The sequence below is a fragment of the Rhipicephalus microplus genome, chromosome 8 (assembly GCF_043290135.1).
Source record: "Rhipicephalus microplus isolate Deutch F79 chromosome 8, USDA_Rmic, whole genome shotgun sequence".
In the NCBI taxonomy this organism is placed as follows: domain Eukaryota; kingdom Metazoa; phylum Arthropoda; class Arachnida; order Ixodida; family Ixodidae; genus Rhipicephalus; species Rhipicephalus microplus.
Window position 1 is genome coordinate 8357306 of NC_134707.1, and position 15713 is coordinate 8373018.

General features: G+C 43.5%; 1 protein-coding gene across 1 annotated transcript; it reads left to right on the top strand.

Annotated features, from left to right (window-relative positions):
- Nucleotides 1–106: 106 nt before the first annotated feature.
- On the top strand, nucleotides 107–13304 carry LOC119164064 (mitochondrial glutamate carrier 1). The gene is made up of 8 exons (XM_037416171.2): nucleotides 107–258; nucleotides 4315–4449; nucleotides 4544–4599; nucleotides 6438–6531; nucleotides 7322–7437; nucleotides 8236–8572; nucleotides 9497–9634; nucleotides 13023–13304. Exons 1-8 carry the CDS (start codon nucleotides 230–232, stop codon nucleotides 13036–13038), a joined length of 921 nt encoding a protein of 306 aa, XP_037272068.1. The 5' UTR covers nucleotides 107–229; the 3' UTR covers nucleotides 13039–13304.
- The last annotated feature ends 2409 nt before the right edge of the window (nucleotides 13305–15713 follow it).

Genomic DNA, 15713 nt, shown 5'->3' on the forward strand with positions numbered 1-15713 from the left:
TGCACGACGCCAGAAGGCTCAACTGGCTAATGTCGTCTACTGCACCGCACCGCAAACTAATCCAATCCGATCCATTACATCAATCAGCCGCTTTTTTTTTTTTTTTTTTTTCGTCGGCCGTCACTTCGCCCAGCGGTCGCACAGCCAGCGGCTGCGGTAACGGCGCGCTTGACGGCGACGAAGCAGCGCTACTTCAGACCGACTACGAAGCACGAAAGCTGGTGGCACTATGACTACGCAAGCCAAGGGACGATTTCCGTGAGTCAAATTAAGCGCCCGCGCGTGATGTGCTTGCTGTGTAGCGCCGCTCGGGGAACAAGTTGCGCTGCATCGGCACGCAGCCGGCGATCACGTTAACCAGCTGCTTGCGTTGGCACTTGGCCGGCTATTGACGTTCTACCCTTTGGCGTCGCTTCTATCCGCATGAAAATGCTCTTTAGCGCCCCAGCAGTTCACTCGCGGGCGCTAGACGACGGATGTCACGACCTTCGCGGCCTATCAATGGAGTGGGGGCTATTACTGCGCTGATAACCGGAGGCGCTCCGAGATTGTGGAGAAGAGAAAGTTGGAGATCGACAGATCTGACCCCCTTCGCTAGACAACCAAGAATAGTCGATACTGTGCAGGCATTTTTTTTTTAACTGGAAATGCGCGATGAGCCGATTGATGCGAAGTTCTCGCATCTACGTATCGCGCAATCTCTCGCGTAACATGTATATTTGCGCGAAGGAGGCCCAGAATAACCTTGAATAAAATTTGTTGTAATCATTAGCTGACTTTGGCGCATCTTGTATGAAAAACACATGATTAATAAGCGCGCGCATTGCGTCGGAAAGACGGAAAGCGACAATTAACTTCTTCGCTGTCACGATTTCGTCATAACTCTTCCTTTGACTGTGAAACGCAGCACAGGGATCGTTGAACTTAATATGCATTATGAACTTATCCCGCTAGAAGTTGCAGTGATAACAAGTAAACGCTCAACAGAATGCATAGTGCATTCTGATTGGTTGGAATCGACTGGTAGTTGTATCAGGCTTGGCAAATCTGCCAATGCCTTACCATATCAGTGACATGCAACGGAACTTATAAAAGTAGTACTAATACCGTTGTTGCACTTGGCCCCACCGGGCCAATGAAATCAACAGATAATGAAGCAATGTAAGGTATGGGGACACTACTGTAGTACAATAATTAAGACATAATTGGAAAGCCCACTAGCAGCTGTGACAGTGTGAGCGGATTTTCTTGCCAGCTGGCATTGTGCAGCACGTGATCTCATTACAAGCGGGAAGTTGTCCAATTACTACCCGAAGGCGTCAAGTCTGCCGTAACAAAGCCCTCGCTATGAATATACGAAGCAGGTGGAATTGGTTGAAGGTTCGTTTTTTTTTTCTTAGAGGCAGCCTAATCAGTGAAGCTAAGGAAAGTATAGGGCACATAACTTGTGTGGCTCAACTGTGGTATAGTAATTGTGACATAAATAAAAAGGAATCGATGTGATCGAAAATCAGCTTGCCACACATACTGAACCTAGGAGGAGGAGAAAAACTTTATTCAACAGAGGAGTTTGGAGCACGCAGGCTCCCGGGCCCCCGCACGACCCCTTTGCGCTCAAGCGTTCATTTGGTGGTGGTCCATGACGCTGGCAGCCCGGTCGGCCGCCATGGTCTGCTCAACCGGGTCCTCTGAGCGCAGTAGGGTCTCCCAATCCTCCCAAGTCTTTAGGTGCTCTAGGGCCCGCGGGGGAGGATCCGCCGGGCAGTGAGAAAGGATGTGTATAGCAGAAGCATGAGGTTCAGGGCAAAGGGTACAGGCTGAGGTGAGGAAAAGGGGGTGATAGTGCGATAGAATGAGAGGAGAGGGAAGAGTGTGAGTTTGTAGCTGGCGCCAGAGGGTTGCCTGTCGGTTGCTCAGGGACTTGTGCGGTGGGGGATATAGCTGACGTGCTGCCCTATAGGCCTGAGTCAGCTCGTTGAAAGTGTGCGCGCGGTCCTTTGTGAATCCCAGATCGGAGGCCGCGGGAGCCCGGTTTAAAGAACCTCGGGCTAAGAGGTTGGCGGCCTCGTTTCCAGGATTCCCGCAGTGCGCGGGCACCCAAATCAACTCCACTTGACGGGGCGGGGTTGCAGCGGGCGAATCCAGTATGCAAAAAGCAGGGACGTGAACTCGGCCTCGTGCAAAATTTAAGATTGCGGTTTTGGAATCTGATAAGACGTACCGTGCTTCTGTGTTTACGATTGCTAAGGCAATGGCAGCTTCCTCTGCAGCTTCGGGGGACGTGTCTGGAGGGAGTGTGTGTGTACCTATGGGAGAGAGATTGTGATCCACCACGGCAGCGACCGCTTCATCACCCACGCAGGCTGCGTCTACCCATACGGCGTCTGGTTCGGCGCCGTAACATAGGTGTAGAGTTTTAGCGCGAGCTCTGCGACGTTTATCGTGGTGGTCGGGGTGCATGTTACGGGGAAGTGGTGTAATGAGGAGTTCGCGGTGCAGGGGTCTTGGTATGGGGAGTAATGTGGGATCATTGGCGGGTATCTGGATTCCAAGAGAATGTAGAATATGCCGACCAGTGTCGGTTTGTGTGAGACGAAGGTATTGTGCTTGGCGGTGCGCGTCTATAAGTTCCCCGATAGTGTTGTGAAGGCCTAACTTGAGAAGTCGATCGGTAGGTGTACTTATGGGAAGGTGGAGGGCTACTTTGTATGCCCGACGGATGAGGGCGTCCAATGTTTCAGTGTCGCGGCGAGAGAGTTGGAGGTAGGGGGTGCAGTAGAGCACACGGCTGAGTACAAAGGCATGAATAAGGCGACATAGGTCGCCCTCCTTCATGCCTCGGTAACGGCCTGAGACCCGGCGGATGAGGTGCGAGATCGCCCCTGCAACCTGCTTGAGTCTCCGGATTGTGTTTGTGTTCTTCCCATCACTCTGGATATGCATGCCCAGTATCCGGAGGGTGTCGACCTCTGGTACCGATCTGCCATCCAGTTCGATGACGATGGGTGGGGAGGGGGAGTTGCGGCTTTTGGGGCGGATGCAGAGCAGTCCGGACTTCTCTGGAGAACAGGTTAGTCCTACGCTAACTGCATAATTTTGCGTTAGGTTGGCGGCTGTTTGGATGGTGTCCTGTATGTCACCGTCACTGCCATGGCTACGGGTAATGCATCTGATACTCTACCAGTCTTGCTAGAGCAGTGTTTGTTTTCCCATCTATTTTATGGTTTGGTCTCCAGTGCATGTAAACCTGGGATCCCTAGCGAGTACCGTTTGTAGCCATGACAGCGACTGTAAAACACTGTTTTGCCATACTTACTACTGTGCCATACTGTACTACTACTGTGCCATAGTGTACTACAGTTTTAGACATACATGTCCTCTATTCCATCTTCAGTTTTATCGTCTGTCGGTTTCACTAGGTTGTGTCTAACAGCAGAAATGAGCTGTCAATTAACCTCTCCTAACTCGTCACACTGATGTCATGATTGATCATGATCGGGCCCGGTCCAGATAAAATTTTTTTTATCGCGATTAGCTTCTTCGCACAAGCTGCAGAACGGAGCCACTTACTGCTGAGAAGTTCGATAACTGATCGGACTTTATGATCACTAGTGCACTGAGCGATACTGATATATTTTTGTAGCTGGATGATAATTCGGAAGAGCTGTTTTTGTAATGTACTTGCTTTCTCTATATCCCACTTCTTTCTGAATATTGGAATCGAAGGACATCTAGTCTACGAACCTGACTTGTGTGACAGTGAAGTAGTGTAAGAGCAAATTCACATGTTCTTAGCTCACATGCAAATATTCCTAACTGCAAGTGCAGTGCTTTTCTCCCGGTAAAAATAAGAATCATAATATGTCATAATATAGAGAAAAAATAGAATGACTTTAACCATGTTTCCATTGCACATAGTTGGATAATAAGGAACATTTTGCTTTCAACTTTCATCCCATCTAATATTGAGGTTTATTTATTTATTTCAATCTTTTCCATGTGTTTTTTTTTTTAATGTACTGCATGACAATTTGCTCTATGTATAGCGACAGCATGTATCAACACAACACAGATAAGAATAAGAAGAACCACTATCCACATTAAGAGACCTAAGCGCCACTACATGTCATAGTTTGTGCCTTGCATGTGTCGTGCTAATATGTGCTGCAGTCAGGAAACGCCAACCCGCCTGAACATTAACCCTTTGCTTATGTGTGTCTGGCCTTTGAATAAACCCCACAGCTGAGAGTAAGCGCTTGCCTGTGTATTCTTGTCAACACAACGATGCCTGTTGATGCTCTTTCCCATTTGCAGACTTTTACCAAAAATAGTAAATGGCGGGATTGCGGGCATCATCGGAGTCACGTGCGTCTTCCCCATCGACTTGGTCAAGACGAGACTTCAAAACCAACAGATAGGGCCAAACGGAGAGCGCATGTATCGCTCCATGTGGGTACCCAGCTGGACTTAACTAGCCGCTGCATGCTAGCCACATTATTAAACGGGCTCCTGACGTGGAAGCATGTTTTTCTTACCCCCATAGGCTCGACTGCTTTCGGAAATCCTATGCAGCCGAAGGCTTTTTTGGCATGTACAGAGGTGAGAGCACGACATTGCGTGAATTGGCGTTGCAGTGTTGTGTAATACCGGCGTTGAATGAAACTTGGACCAGTGGAGTGCAAGGCTCAAGCATTAGAAACGCTATATTGCGCACCGTCCAGTCGTCACTACCATTGACAGGCACCCACATCTAGTTTGGCAGTGCCATGCTATCCTCCTTTGTGAAATGTTTTTATTTTACTTCTATTATAGTTCTGATATTTGAAAGGAATTGACAGGAAAGCAAGCTAAAACGCTGCAGTTGACGATGAATAATGTAGCAAACTTTGCCAAAGCCATGTGTGCACTACGAGCGCCGAATAAAACGTGTGCGATTGCGCAAGAACTGCAGTTCACACCCTCATTATTGGTGATAGATATGCTGCTGATGCAGTTTGCCAATTCATGCTTGCAATCATGCTGTGTGACCAAATTGGATGTTTGTCATTGGTGATAACTGGCGGCATGCACTAAAGTGTTGCTAATGCTTGGGCCACACGCTCTGCTGTTCTCAGTTTCACTTAACGATAAGAGTACTTAGAGCATTTTCCTTTTGTAAAATGATAAGTGTGGTTGATCGCTTATACCAGCACGGTTCAGTGCTTCTTAAACATCGTTATACTCAGGATCCAGTAAAAGGATAAAATTGGGTAACTCTACTTATGGACACCCAGTCCGTTTTCAAAATTCTTGTGATTTTCTATTTAGCCGTGGTGCATCTGGCCACTCATTTCAAGGGGTGCAGTTGCTTGAGGTAAATTAGGTGGGGGGGGGGGGGGGGGAGAGAGGGGCAGGCTCTTGTTTTATGGAGTTACTGTGATCATATGACATCCATCATAACGTATATACCATTCATCTTCGAACAATGATCAAACTAATTTCTTCTGTCACCTGTCTGTCAGGCAACCTGATAAAGAATGCGGACGGTATGAATTAAGGATTAGGGGTGGGGGGCACTAAGGAGTGGGGTGACTACCCCGACACCATACCCCCCCGCCCCCTACACCCCACTGAATCCACTACTGTATACAAAGCTCTCTATATCGTACAAAAAGTGTGTAAAAATGAAATTGTAGTTCATTCTGAGGGTCCACAGCTGTCTTGGATAGGAGAAGTTGCAATGTACGACATCCACATCACAGATGTTGTAGTGTGTCATCAATGCATATTGCTTTGCTATGCCCCAGGGTTCAGTCTTTGAAAATACTGGTGCACCCTATTTGCAAATGAGAATGTCCGCGTTTGTGATTGATAATTGATATGTGGGGTGTAACGTCCCAAAACCACCATATAATTATGAGAGACGCCGTAGTGGAGGGCTCCGGAAATTTCGACCACCTGGGGTTCTTTAACGTGCACCCAAATCTGAGCACACGGGCCTACAACATTTCCACCTTCATCGGAAATGCAGCCGCCGCAGCCGGGATTCGATCCCACTACCTGCGGGTCAGCAGCCGAGTACCTTAGCCACTAGACCACCGCAACGGGCACGTTTGTGATTGACTGGCAATCAACTCCCCTGGGTTTCAGAGTGCATTTTTCTACTTTGCTAGCTGAGTTTAGATGCCAGTGGGTTACGTAATGCTTTGAGTGTGATAAAGAAGCTGAGATTGTGGCTAGTTCGCTCTACATGGCTACTGATCACAGCACGCTGCTGCGAAAAATATGAAAAAGATTGTTGTTGCCTTGTATTTTGTGTGTTTTTGTCAACGCAGTAGTGCACCGTAATCAGCGGTTCTAAATGTCAAAATTAGGTCGTAAAAGAATATATATTTTTGCATTGTGTGTACAATATGTGAAAGTGATTCACAGCCCGTTTGTTTTCATTAACTGCGTAGGTTCAGCAGTAAACATCTTGTTGATAACGCCCGAGAAAGCAATTAAGCTTGCGGCCAATGATTGGTTTCGCCATGGTCTTTCATCTTCAAGTGGGTACGTGTACTTCACTTTTTGCACCCTTGAAGTAGAAATGGAAAGAAGACAACCGGCCCATTCCCTTTGCAGCACGAAGCAAAAAAAAAATTTGTTCGGATTCCCTCGTTACTTCGTGATTCAAACAGGTAGTTGTCTTCTTTCCCTTTCTTAACCCTTCTGCCATCTTGCGAGTTTCTGCAAAAATCATTTGTAGCACCTAGAGTACTTGAAAATGTGGAACCATCGTGTGATGAAGGCAGATATTACAATAAGTATGATAGGTTTTTTTTTTTTTTTTTGCTGATAACTACCTTGTTATCTCTACGTGCGTGTAGTTAATACTGCACACAACTAAGCTCTTTCCACAGTCATACACCCTTGAAGAGTAGGAATATATGAATATAACTGTACAAAAGCACAAAAATAAGCTAAACAAAGGAAAATAAAAAGCAATTATATTGTGCAACTGAAAAATAGAAACGGTTAGTTAAATGATGATAAAAATGGGTGAAAATGACACAGTTGAAAAAAGTTCGAAACAAACTAGGCAAAAGTACTCATGGGCCTTATGTTGAGATGAACTTCATTTGATGTCTAAAACAGTTGCGTGAAATAAGGCACTTGCCAGAGCAAATTGTCAGCCACATTACGTTCCACTGTAGTCAAAGATAAAAGGTTTGCAGTGTGGCCACGATTGGCACATTCTGATCGGGGCAAAACACTGAAAAACTGACGAACAAGTTATGCAAGCTGTGTATCTTTGCCTTCGCATTGACAATCTAACGTTGCAACGTGTCACTACTTGCAGTAAACTGAGCTTGACACAAGAGATGCTTGCTGGTGGAGGAGCGGGCTTCTGCCAGATCATCGTCACCACGCCCATGGAACTGCTCAAAATTCAGCTGCAGGATGCTGGCCGGACAGGTTGGTGCATTGTCGAGGTTGTGGGTTCGATTCCAGCTGCGGTGGCTGGATTTCACTGAGGAGAGAAGTTGCTGCAGAGAGCAAGGAAGCTCGCACCCTTATATTCAGTTGAATGTTGGGCAACCCAGGTTTTCAATATAATTTGCACTCCTTTATCATTGTACTAGTGGTGCAACGTGAAAACACGAGTGCAAGGCTGGAAAAAAATAAGATTAAAAATATGAATTGTATTTATTGCTTGAAACAGGTTATATATAGTGAAAAAAGGCAGAAAACATTGAGCAAAGTACCACTACTGCTTGTTCTTGTCTCCTTAGACCTACCAAATTATTTCATGGTAAACCAATTAGCATGCCGTGAAAAACCAACTAAACCAATCTGCTACCCCCCATAACATGCCTCATTTTAAAATTGTAGATTTTGCACATGGAACCCCATTATACGTATTGTTACAGGGCTATATTAACACAGTATGGATTTTATGACATGGGCATTGATTTCACAGTCTGAGCTATCGGCAGTACGATTGGAAAACCAGCTTGCGTTGCAGGTACCCTCGTTGCTCTTCCTTCACTGCTGTCAAATACACTCAAACCTCGTCATAACGAACCCTGACACAACAAATTATTGATTATAACAAAGTGAAAAGTAGTTTTTCATAAGTACAATGCTAAGAATGTACGGTTATAACAAATTTTTAGATATAACAAATTATTTTTGCGGCATATAAGAGTTTGTTATAACAATTTTGGGGTGCAGTAGCACAGTGCGAAACAAGGTTCCGGTTTCTCTCGTCAGGTGGCGAAGCCAGCAAGCGCCTGTCGGCACGAGCGGTGGCCTTGCAACTGGTCCGCGAGCGAGGCCTGGTCGGTCTCTACCGCGGAACGGGGGCCACCATGTTGCGTGACGTCACCTTCTCCGTTATCTACTTCCCGCTCTTCGCGCACCTCAACTCCCTCGGGCCCAGGAGGTCCGACGGCACATCTGTTTTCTGGGCATCGTTCCTGGCGGGCTGCGGAGCCGGCTCGGCAGCCGCCTTCCTCGTCAATCCCTGTGATGTCGTCAAGACACGCCTCCAACTGCTCAGCCGTGCACCCGGGGAAGCCTCTTATACAGGCATTCCCGATGCATTTATGTGAGTGCTTTTGGTCTTGCACTGCAGGAGCACACACATCGGCTGGAAAGCTGTGCTCAATTTGTCCATCTAGTGGACTGTGCATTTTGGCCGCCACCGATTGGTTGTAGCACGGGAAGCAGTGTACCTCGTTTTCCGTTCTCCTTTCGCAATGTCATTTTGACATCATGGGGCTTTCACAACTCCCGACACGAATGAGAGGGAAGGAATGAGCCTCAGCGTAACGAACGCAACCTCCCGAGATCCACTTTTGGCCACGCAAATCTCGGAGGCTGTGTTTTAACTAATTTTGTGATCACGTTAGCCCTCAAATCAGGTTTAGTGCAGACACCCAGTTAGTGCACCAGTGCAAGTAGGTGCACATTCCCTGCAGCGTGTGCAAGCATCCGGGACACACTCATACACGCAAGGACTGACTTGTCAAGATTTAAGCTCTCTGTTGCTGTACGTTATGTTCACTTTTGTCTGTAGGGTGTGTGCATTGTTGGTGTGGTCGAGAACACAATGCCATCATGGCTTGCTGCTTTCTGGAATAACTGAATGTGCTCCTTCTAAATTAACATGCCCATTAGGTGTGCAGTCTATAAATAGCTCATCTAGCTCTTGACGTGTGACAACACAATCAAGCATTATTGTTAGTTTGTCTAGTTGAAATAAATTCATCTCAACAGTATTGGCTCAAAGACACTGAGAAGCAACACAATGACAATCACTTGTCCTTTGGTCGTTCCTCTTTGTCCTTGCATTTTCGTGCTAATGAAATACGGAAATTGAAAAGTGAAATGATGCGACAAGTTTCTTATATTTTCACATCCTCCTTCTAGGGCCTTTCTTCCCTTCCTTATTTACTCCCACTAGAACTCCTCCTTATGCAGCCTGTTTTAGGAAGTAACTCTGGCACGCTTTGTCTGCCTGCCCTTGCAGTCGCATTCTTCGAGAGGAAGGGGTGCGCGCTTTCTTCAAGGGAGCCGGTTGCCGTGTCATTGTGATCGCGCCCCTGTTTGGTATAGCCCAGACCGTTTACTTCCTGGGTGTGGCTGAATACTTGCTCGGCATGCAGAGGTGAGTTCTCTCATACACATTTTAGGTTTGTGCGAACATTTGAATGAATAATGCAGTATTCGAATTCGCGTCAAATCTGTGCATATCAATCCGCATGCGACGCCCCGTAAAGGCTGTTCCACTGCAGTTTAGCGATGCTAAGCCATGAAAGCATCTATCCAGGTGTTTGCATGCAATTTTTTTTGTTTTGTAAAAATAATTTCACTACTAGTGGCGCTAAGCAGTGAAAACGTACATCCAGGAGAAATGCACAGTGCCACGAAGCCACATTTCAAAGTTAAACGAGGATATTATTCTCACATCGATTCATTTTCCAAGTTTAAAAGCATGTTATACCGAACTATATGCTCCAAGTTTAGCAAAATTCAAAAAAATAAGATATTTTGCTATCACTTGCCTTCTATCCAAAGTCAAATCCTGCTACTATCTGCTTTCTTTGATGAAAAAAAAAATATATATGGCATTTGCGCATGCCTTACTTGAATTTAAAAGATATTGTGTAGGTTAGTTAGGTCATGACAAATATGCCAATATTTTTATAATATGTAATATATATATATATATACATATACTATTCAAATTCGATTCGAAATCATTTCATCAAATCATTACTCATTTCGAACCTAAAATTTTCTATTCGCACAAACATAAAATAGGTTGTGGTTCCAGTAAAAGTATAGACAGCGATGTGAAAGCATATTCAGTGAGTTAGCCAAGTGTGCCCGTGTTTAGTCTGTACTAGATGAAGAAAGCGCAATACCAATACAGGGACGAAAAGAGAGCCCTGCAATGTCGGTTTTTGTTCGCATGTTCGCTTGACACTAGAGTGAAAGAAATTTCTGTCACGTCTATGCACTTTCATGTTCGAAAATCCTGTGCTTAGTATCCACAAGAATGGTGTAGATGACGCAATTTTATCCACTGGCGACATTGTTCATAATGTGGTCACACATCAAGACTTCCCTGTCTTAACTGACACGAAACACCATTGCTGTCATTAATTATCACAAGATTCGCACTGACGACGATCGCAACGCAGGCAGAGTCGCCTTTGTTCGGTTGTCCCTGAATGCTGCTTTCGCTTCTTTGGGTCACACATTTCTGCATTTCGTGCACCGAAAGTCGCCCGAACTAACTGGCTTGCGGCCAGGTATGGTTGAATTAAAAATTGGGGGACCCTTAAGCTTCGCTTTTAAGAGTTGAACGCGATAGCGAAATCCGGTCCTTAGTGCTCTTTCAAACCGCTAAGTGCATACTTATTATTTTGTTTTGTTGCACGCACACACACAAACACGTACATAGTAGATTGGACCAGCGCATGCTAGCATCGCCAAATGGGCTCGTTTTCGTCGTGACACCTGTCCAACGAAATGCATTGAAGTGGCCCTAAAACACGTTTTCAAGTAACCATGAAATGAATTCACTAGAAAAGCTTATTGCCTTATGAATTCAACAGCAAAAAAAATTTTAAGACTCTGTCCAGTGCGAGTGGAGTTGCAAAGGTTTGTCACACGCTGCAATTGCATTATCTCTTCTCTCGTGCCGACGAAGGCGCTGGAAGCTAAGCAGGAAGGGGTGGCAGGGCAAAGAAACTACCGCGCATCATGACCTTTTTTTTTCTTCGAATGCGCGGCTTTTTCAGTGTGATCACGCACGCTCGCGCGGACAAGTGGCGGCCTCCTGCAACTATCTCGGTAACTTGATTTTTCGGTCACAGACGCACAGACGGTTTTTTGCTCGCAACCAACGGGGCCAGCGGCGGGTTTACTTTAACGCTATCGCGTTGATAAGAGTTCGATGCCACTGAACACTGCATATGCTGGCCGGGATTTTAGAACGTGTTCGAATTGTCGGATTTTCCCAATGAAGGGGAGTCGAATTAATGAGCTTTTACTGTATTTGCACTCAGAGGCATGTTAGTTTGTTTTTTGTCCTGCTCGCTGGTATCAGCCATACTTACTAATGCTCCTAATTTTTCACCGCAAGTTCGACGAATAATGATCTATCCCATGATTTCACAAATGATGAATAAAATGTTAGGAAGAGCTAATCCTGTTTGCAAGACTGCTTCAAAGTGCCGCAAGATGGCTCATTCACAACAAAGCAGAAAAATAAAAATGCAGATGCAAAATATTGCCGCATTTTCCTGCTGTAAACAGCTTTTCAGTGAAACTTTTTTTTAGTTCAATGTAATTGCTAATTTCTTTTTTTTTGCTTTTAACTCATAAAAACTAAGTAATATTGCTGACCTATTGAGTGAGTTCAACCTGTTAGTTTGACATGCTGAATAATTAAATCAGTTGTGATCATCACGTGATTGTCAGTTTTGACCACCTAGTCAGCAATGTTTGTTAACTTATTATTGCACAATACCGAAGAATGTCAAATGGGACACTAATATTCATTTCTCTCTGTAGCTTTTAAATACATCATACTTTGTCAGTTAGTGATTTGAGAGTAGTTAACTTTAGAACCGAAATGAATATAAACCGGATACTTCTTGAATAGTAAGGCAACCAATTTCAAAGCAGCCTTAGAATGGTTGGAAATGCAGCCCGAGAATTCCAGAACATTTCACTCAAAACATAACGAAAGGACATTATGATTACTTTTAACCGACAAAGAATACCCTGATTACGTAAAATGAGGCAAGCTGTAATGAAGCAGCAACTACAGCTTTGGAAATATTTTGCAATTGCTGGTTAAAATACAGCAGTACTTGCAGTATTCAAGGTAGCACTTTTACGACAATTTTTGAATAATACTTACTATAAATATCAAACAATATTCTTGGGTAAACATCATCATGAGAGTAATGATCAATACAGTGAATTTACGACTGTGTCACTGTGGCAGCACTGGAGTTTCAAGCAAGAACACCTTCATCCTGTGATCAATATATACTTACTATAAATATCAAACAATATTCTCGGGTAAACATCATCATGAGAGTAGTGATCAATACAGTGAATTTACGACTGTGTCACTGTGGCAGCACTGGAGTTTCAAGCAAGAACACCTTCATCCTGTGATCAATATAGTGTCAATAGCCGCCTAGAACATTGGGTTGCATGCATCTCGATCATTAAATCGACCAGTGTAACTTTTCTCAGTTCCAACTATTTGTCCCCTGTGAGGTTTTTTTCACCAGTGCTTACTTGATAATTATTCTAAACGTATACTGTATTTTTTAACATATTTTATTCGATACGAGCTTATCTAATAGAAGGCTATTTGATTCACTATTCGATATTTTCGAATATTTGCAAAATGTATTGAAATCGTGAGGTGATGACTGCTTAGCGGCCTCAGTAAATGATGCTACAAACAGTGCTTGATACATAAAAGCAGTAATAGAAATAATAATTCGTTTTTTTTTTTTTTCCAGAGCAAAGACAGCCTAGTCCGGTCCACACCCTGGAGCTCTCGCTGCCATAAACATTTTCCCGACTCAACAAAACCACGTGGGCTTTCGAATCAAAATTTCTCTTCAGGCCTGTTATTTTCTACGAATCGATCTTGTGTTCCGGCTGCAGTGTGCCCAGATCACGTGACTATGGGAGTTGCGTGACATGAGAAAGACTCCCTAGCCATCACCTCTACTGTCAACCCAAAAAGTTCCTGGAAAACTCGGTGTTTTGAGAGATTTTAAAAATGAGAAAGAAAATAATACGGCTTTAGTGGTACAGAGAAAATCAACATGCATCCACATCCAGCGCACACATAGCTGTCAATTTACTTCTCCTTAAAGCCTCTGTACAAGGTTTTGTCATCTAGATATATTGATGATAGAAGTCATGCCTCGAGTCAATCGAAGAGCTGTGAAAGCTGTTTGGTGTATTGGCGGTTTACATGTCAAACAATCTATTGTTGGCGTACGATGACTCGTACTATTGCCGCTGTTTCGAAAGGTGCAGTCCCATTTCACTGGTGTTCTTGTCTGTAGTAACTGAAATGGATAATGTCTACTGTACGTGGAGAGGCATATCCGTCGTCTCAGTATATTGAGCAGTTGTATTAAGCACGGCCTGAATGCTATGCACCAGAGATGTGGACGAAACATATTTTGTGACCCGATGGTTGTAGTGATTTCTACGAATGTAGCCAGAACAGGTGGCAGCTTCATAAGTTAGATAACCTTCTATGACGAGTTTTGGTCACTGATCACAAACACGACTCCCAACCAATTATACAAAGAAAAACCAACTTGTTGTAGAGCTTAGTTGTTTTTGAAGCCAGCCTTCGCCTGCCTTGTCGAGTCGTGACTCGTATATAAATGTCGTACTATAACTCTCTCTCAGGTTATGTTTCACAGTTATTTTTTACCTTTTAAAAGCTTTACCTTAACGCTGGGTGCTGTGCACCTTAAATGCGAAGACGGTATGAATGTTGCTTTGAATGTATTTTTTTTTTCCAAGTTATTTGCAAGCAACTTTTCGGTGGTCGGCGAACTACATCGTACAGCATGTATTTTGTCAGTTATTAGAATGATTGTTTTCTGCATTTAATGTCTAAGACAGATAATAACACAGCATGTGTTGAGCAAATTTTCAGATATCTTTATGCCAAACTCCTGGGGTTTTAAAAACAATGCACAGAATTACGCGCTCTTCGAGCAATACGAACATCTACAAATTCTAAACATATTGCCAAAAATTAGTGGCATCTCACAGCAGTACTTTGCGCGAACAGTACGTTTTGTTAGTTCCAATGTCTAATATTTGAAATGAGCTTTTTTCACGCAAAATCAGGGGTAAAACTGTTAACTCATGCTTAAATAATTTGATCAACACCACATAACGAACTGAAATGTCCACAAAGCAATGCGCATAATCGAAGTGCCATATAAAATCACTCTTTTTTTTTTTTTTCAGTTTAAAATGAGTATGACCATGACATTACTTTGGGAAAGCACAAATGGATGAAATGTCCATTTTTTTTAAATATAAGCTATCCTTATATTGTATATATTACTTTCTATAAAAATAAACATGCCTGCATAATACTACACCTTTTTATTTTCGCTACTTAAAGACAAATGCAGTGCAGATTCGTTTTCTCAATTTATATTTCAGAAACTGTTTGGTTAATGCTACACTAACATGACTGTAACGCTTTTGCGTCAGTAGTGGTTTTCATGTAGTATTCATCATAGTTATTTTGTGTACAATGAATATTATAGAAATCGTTTAACAAGCAAAACAGTGACAGCCCTATTGCTTCTCGTTTCCAGCATAGGTTGGAAAAACTTTTCTGTTGCATGTGTTTCTTTGTTAAGCTGTAGAAAAAAAATCCGTACAATTTAGCAGCCTACTCCACATCCCGGTTCTTAATGTACATAATGGCAAACAGCTTGAGCCGTTGGTGGGCCGCGTTTTGGACCCAACTTTTGATCCTTCTATTTGGTGCTGGCCTTTCAGCCACACGCACAATGTGTCCAGAAAAGCTGTAACAGTGAATGTGAAATAAAAACATATATATTCCTGTTATTCTGCCCGTGTGCCTCTCTTTACCAGGTTCCAAAAGAAGTAAATCTTTACCCGTAATAAACATTCCTTGTGGGAAAGGGTTACCGTGCTTTGTTTACCATATTTTGGGCCCATTCTAGTATGCTGACCTTCCTTCTTAGAGATCTCTTTAACTCTGTGTTATAAACGACTTCATCCTCTCTCAATGGTTATCATTAAATGTAAAATGTAAACGAAAATTTCAAGTTATCTAGCCCATCTTTCTTTACACGGAAACCAGTGGTCTTCAAGGGGTAATGACACAAAAATATTTATTTGTTTATTTCATCTCTTTATAGTAACTGATCATCAAGGGGTAGTGACCTGAAAATTAATTTTTTCTAATGTCAAACGAAAGGCCAATTTGGAGGGAGCCTAGAAGGTGTACTAGTAAGTGCAAGCACATCAAAAAAAAGTAATTGGAGCATGCTTTTAAAAGCTGGTTTTTGTTGCTATTGTACCCCGATTTCACGACATGGAGTGAGCTTTGTGTGATGTGCTTGCACAAGACATTGCAGCGTTTTCACCGCTGTTTCGCTCTAAAACTTTCTTTTTTAATTAAAAGTATGTAA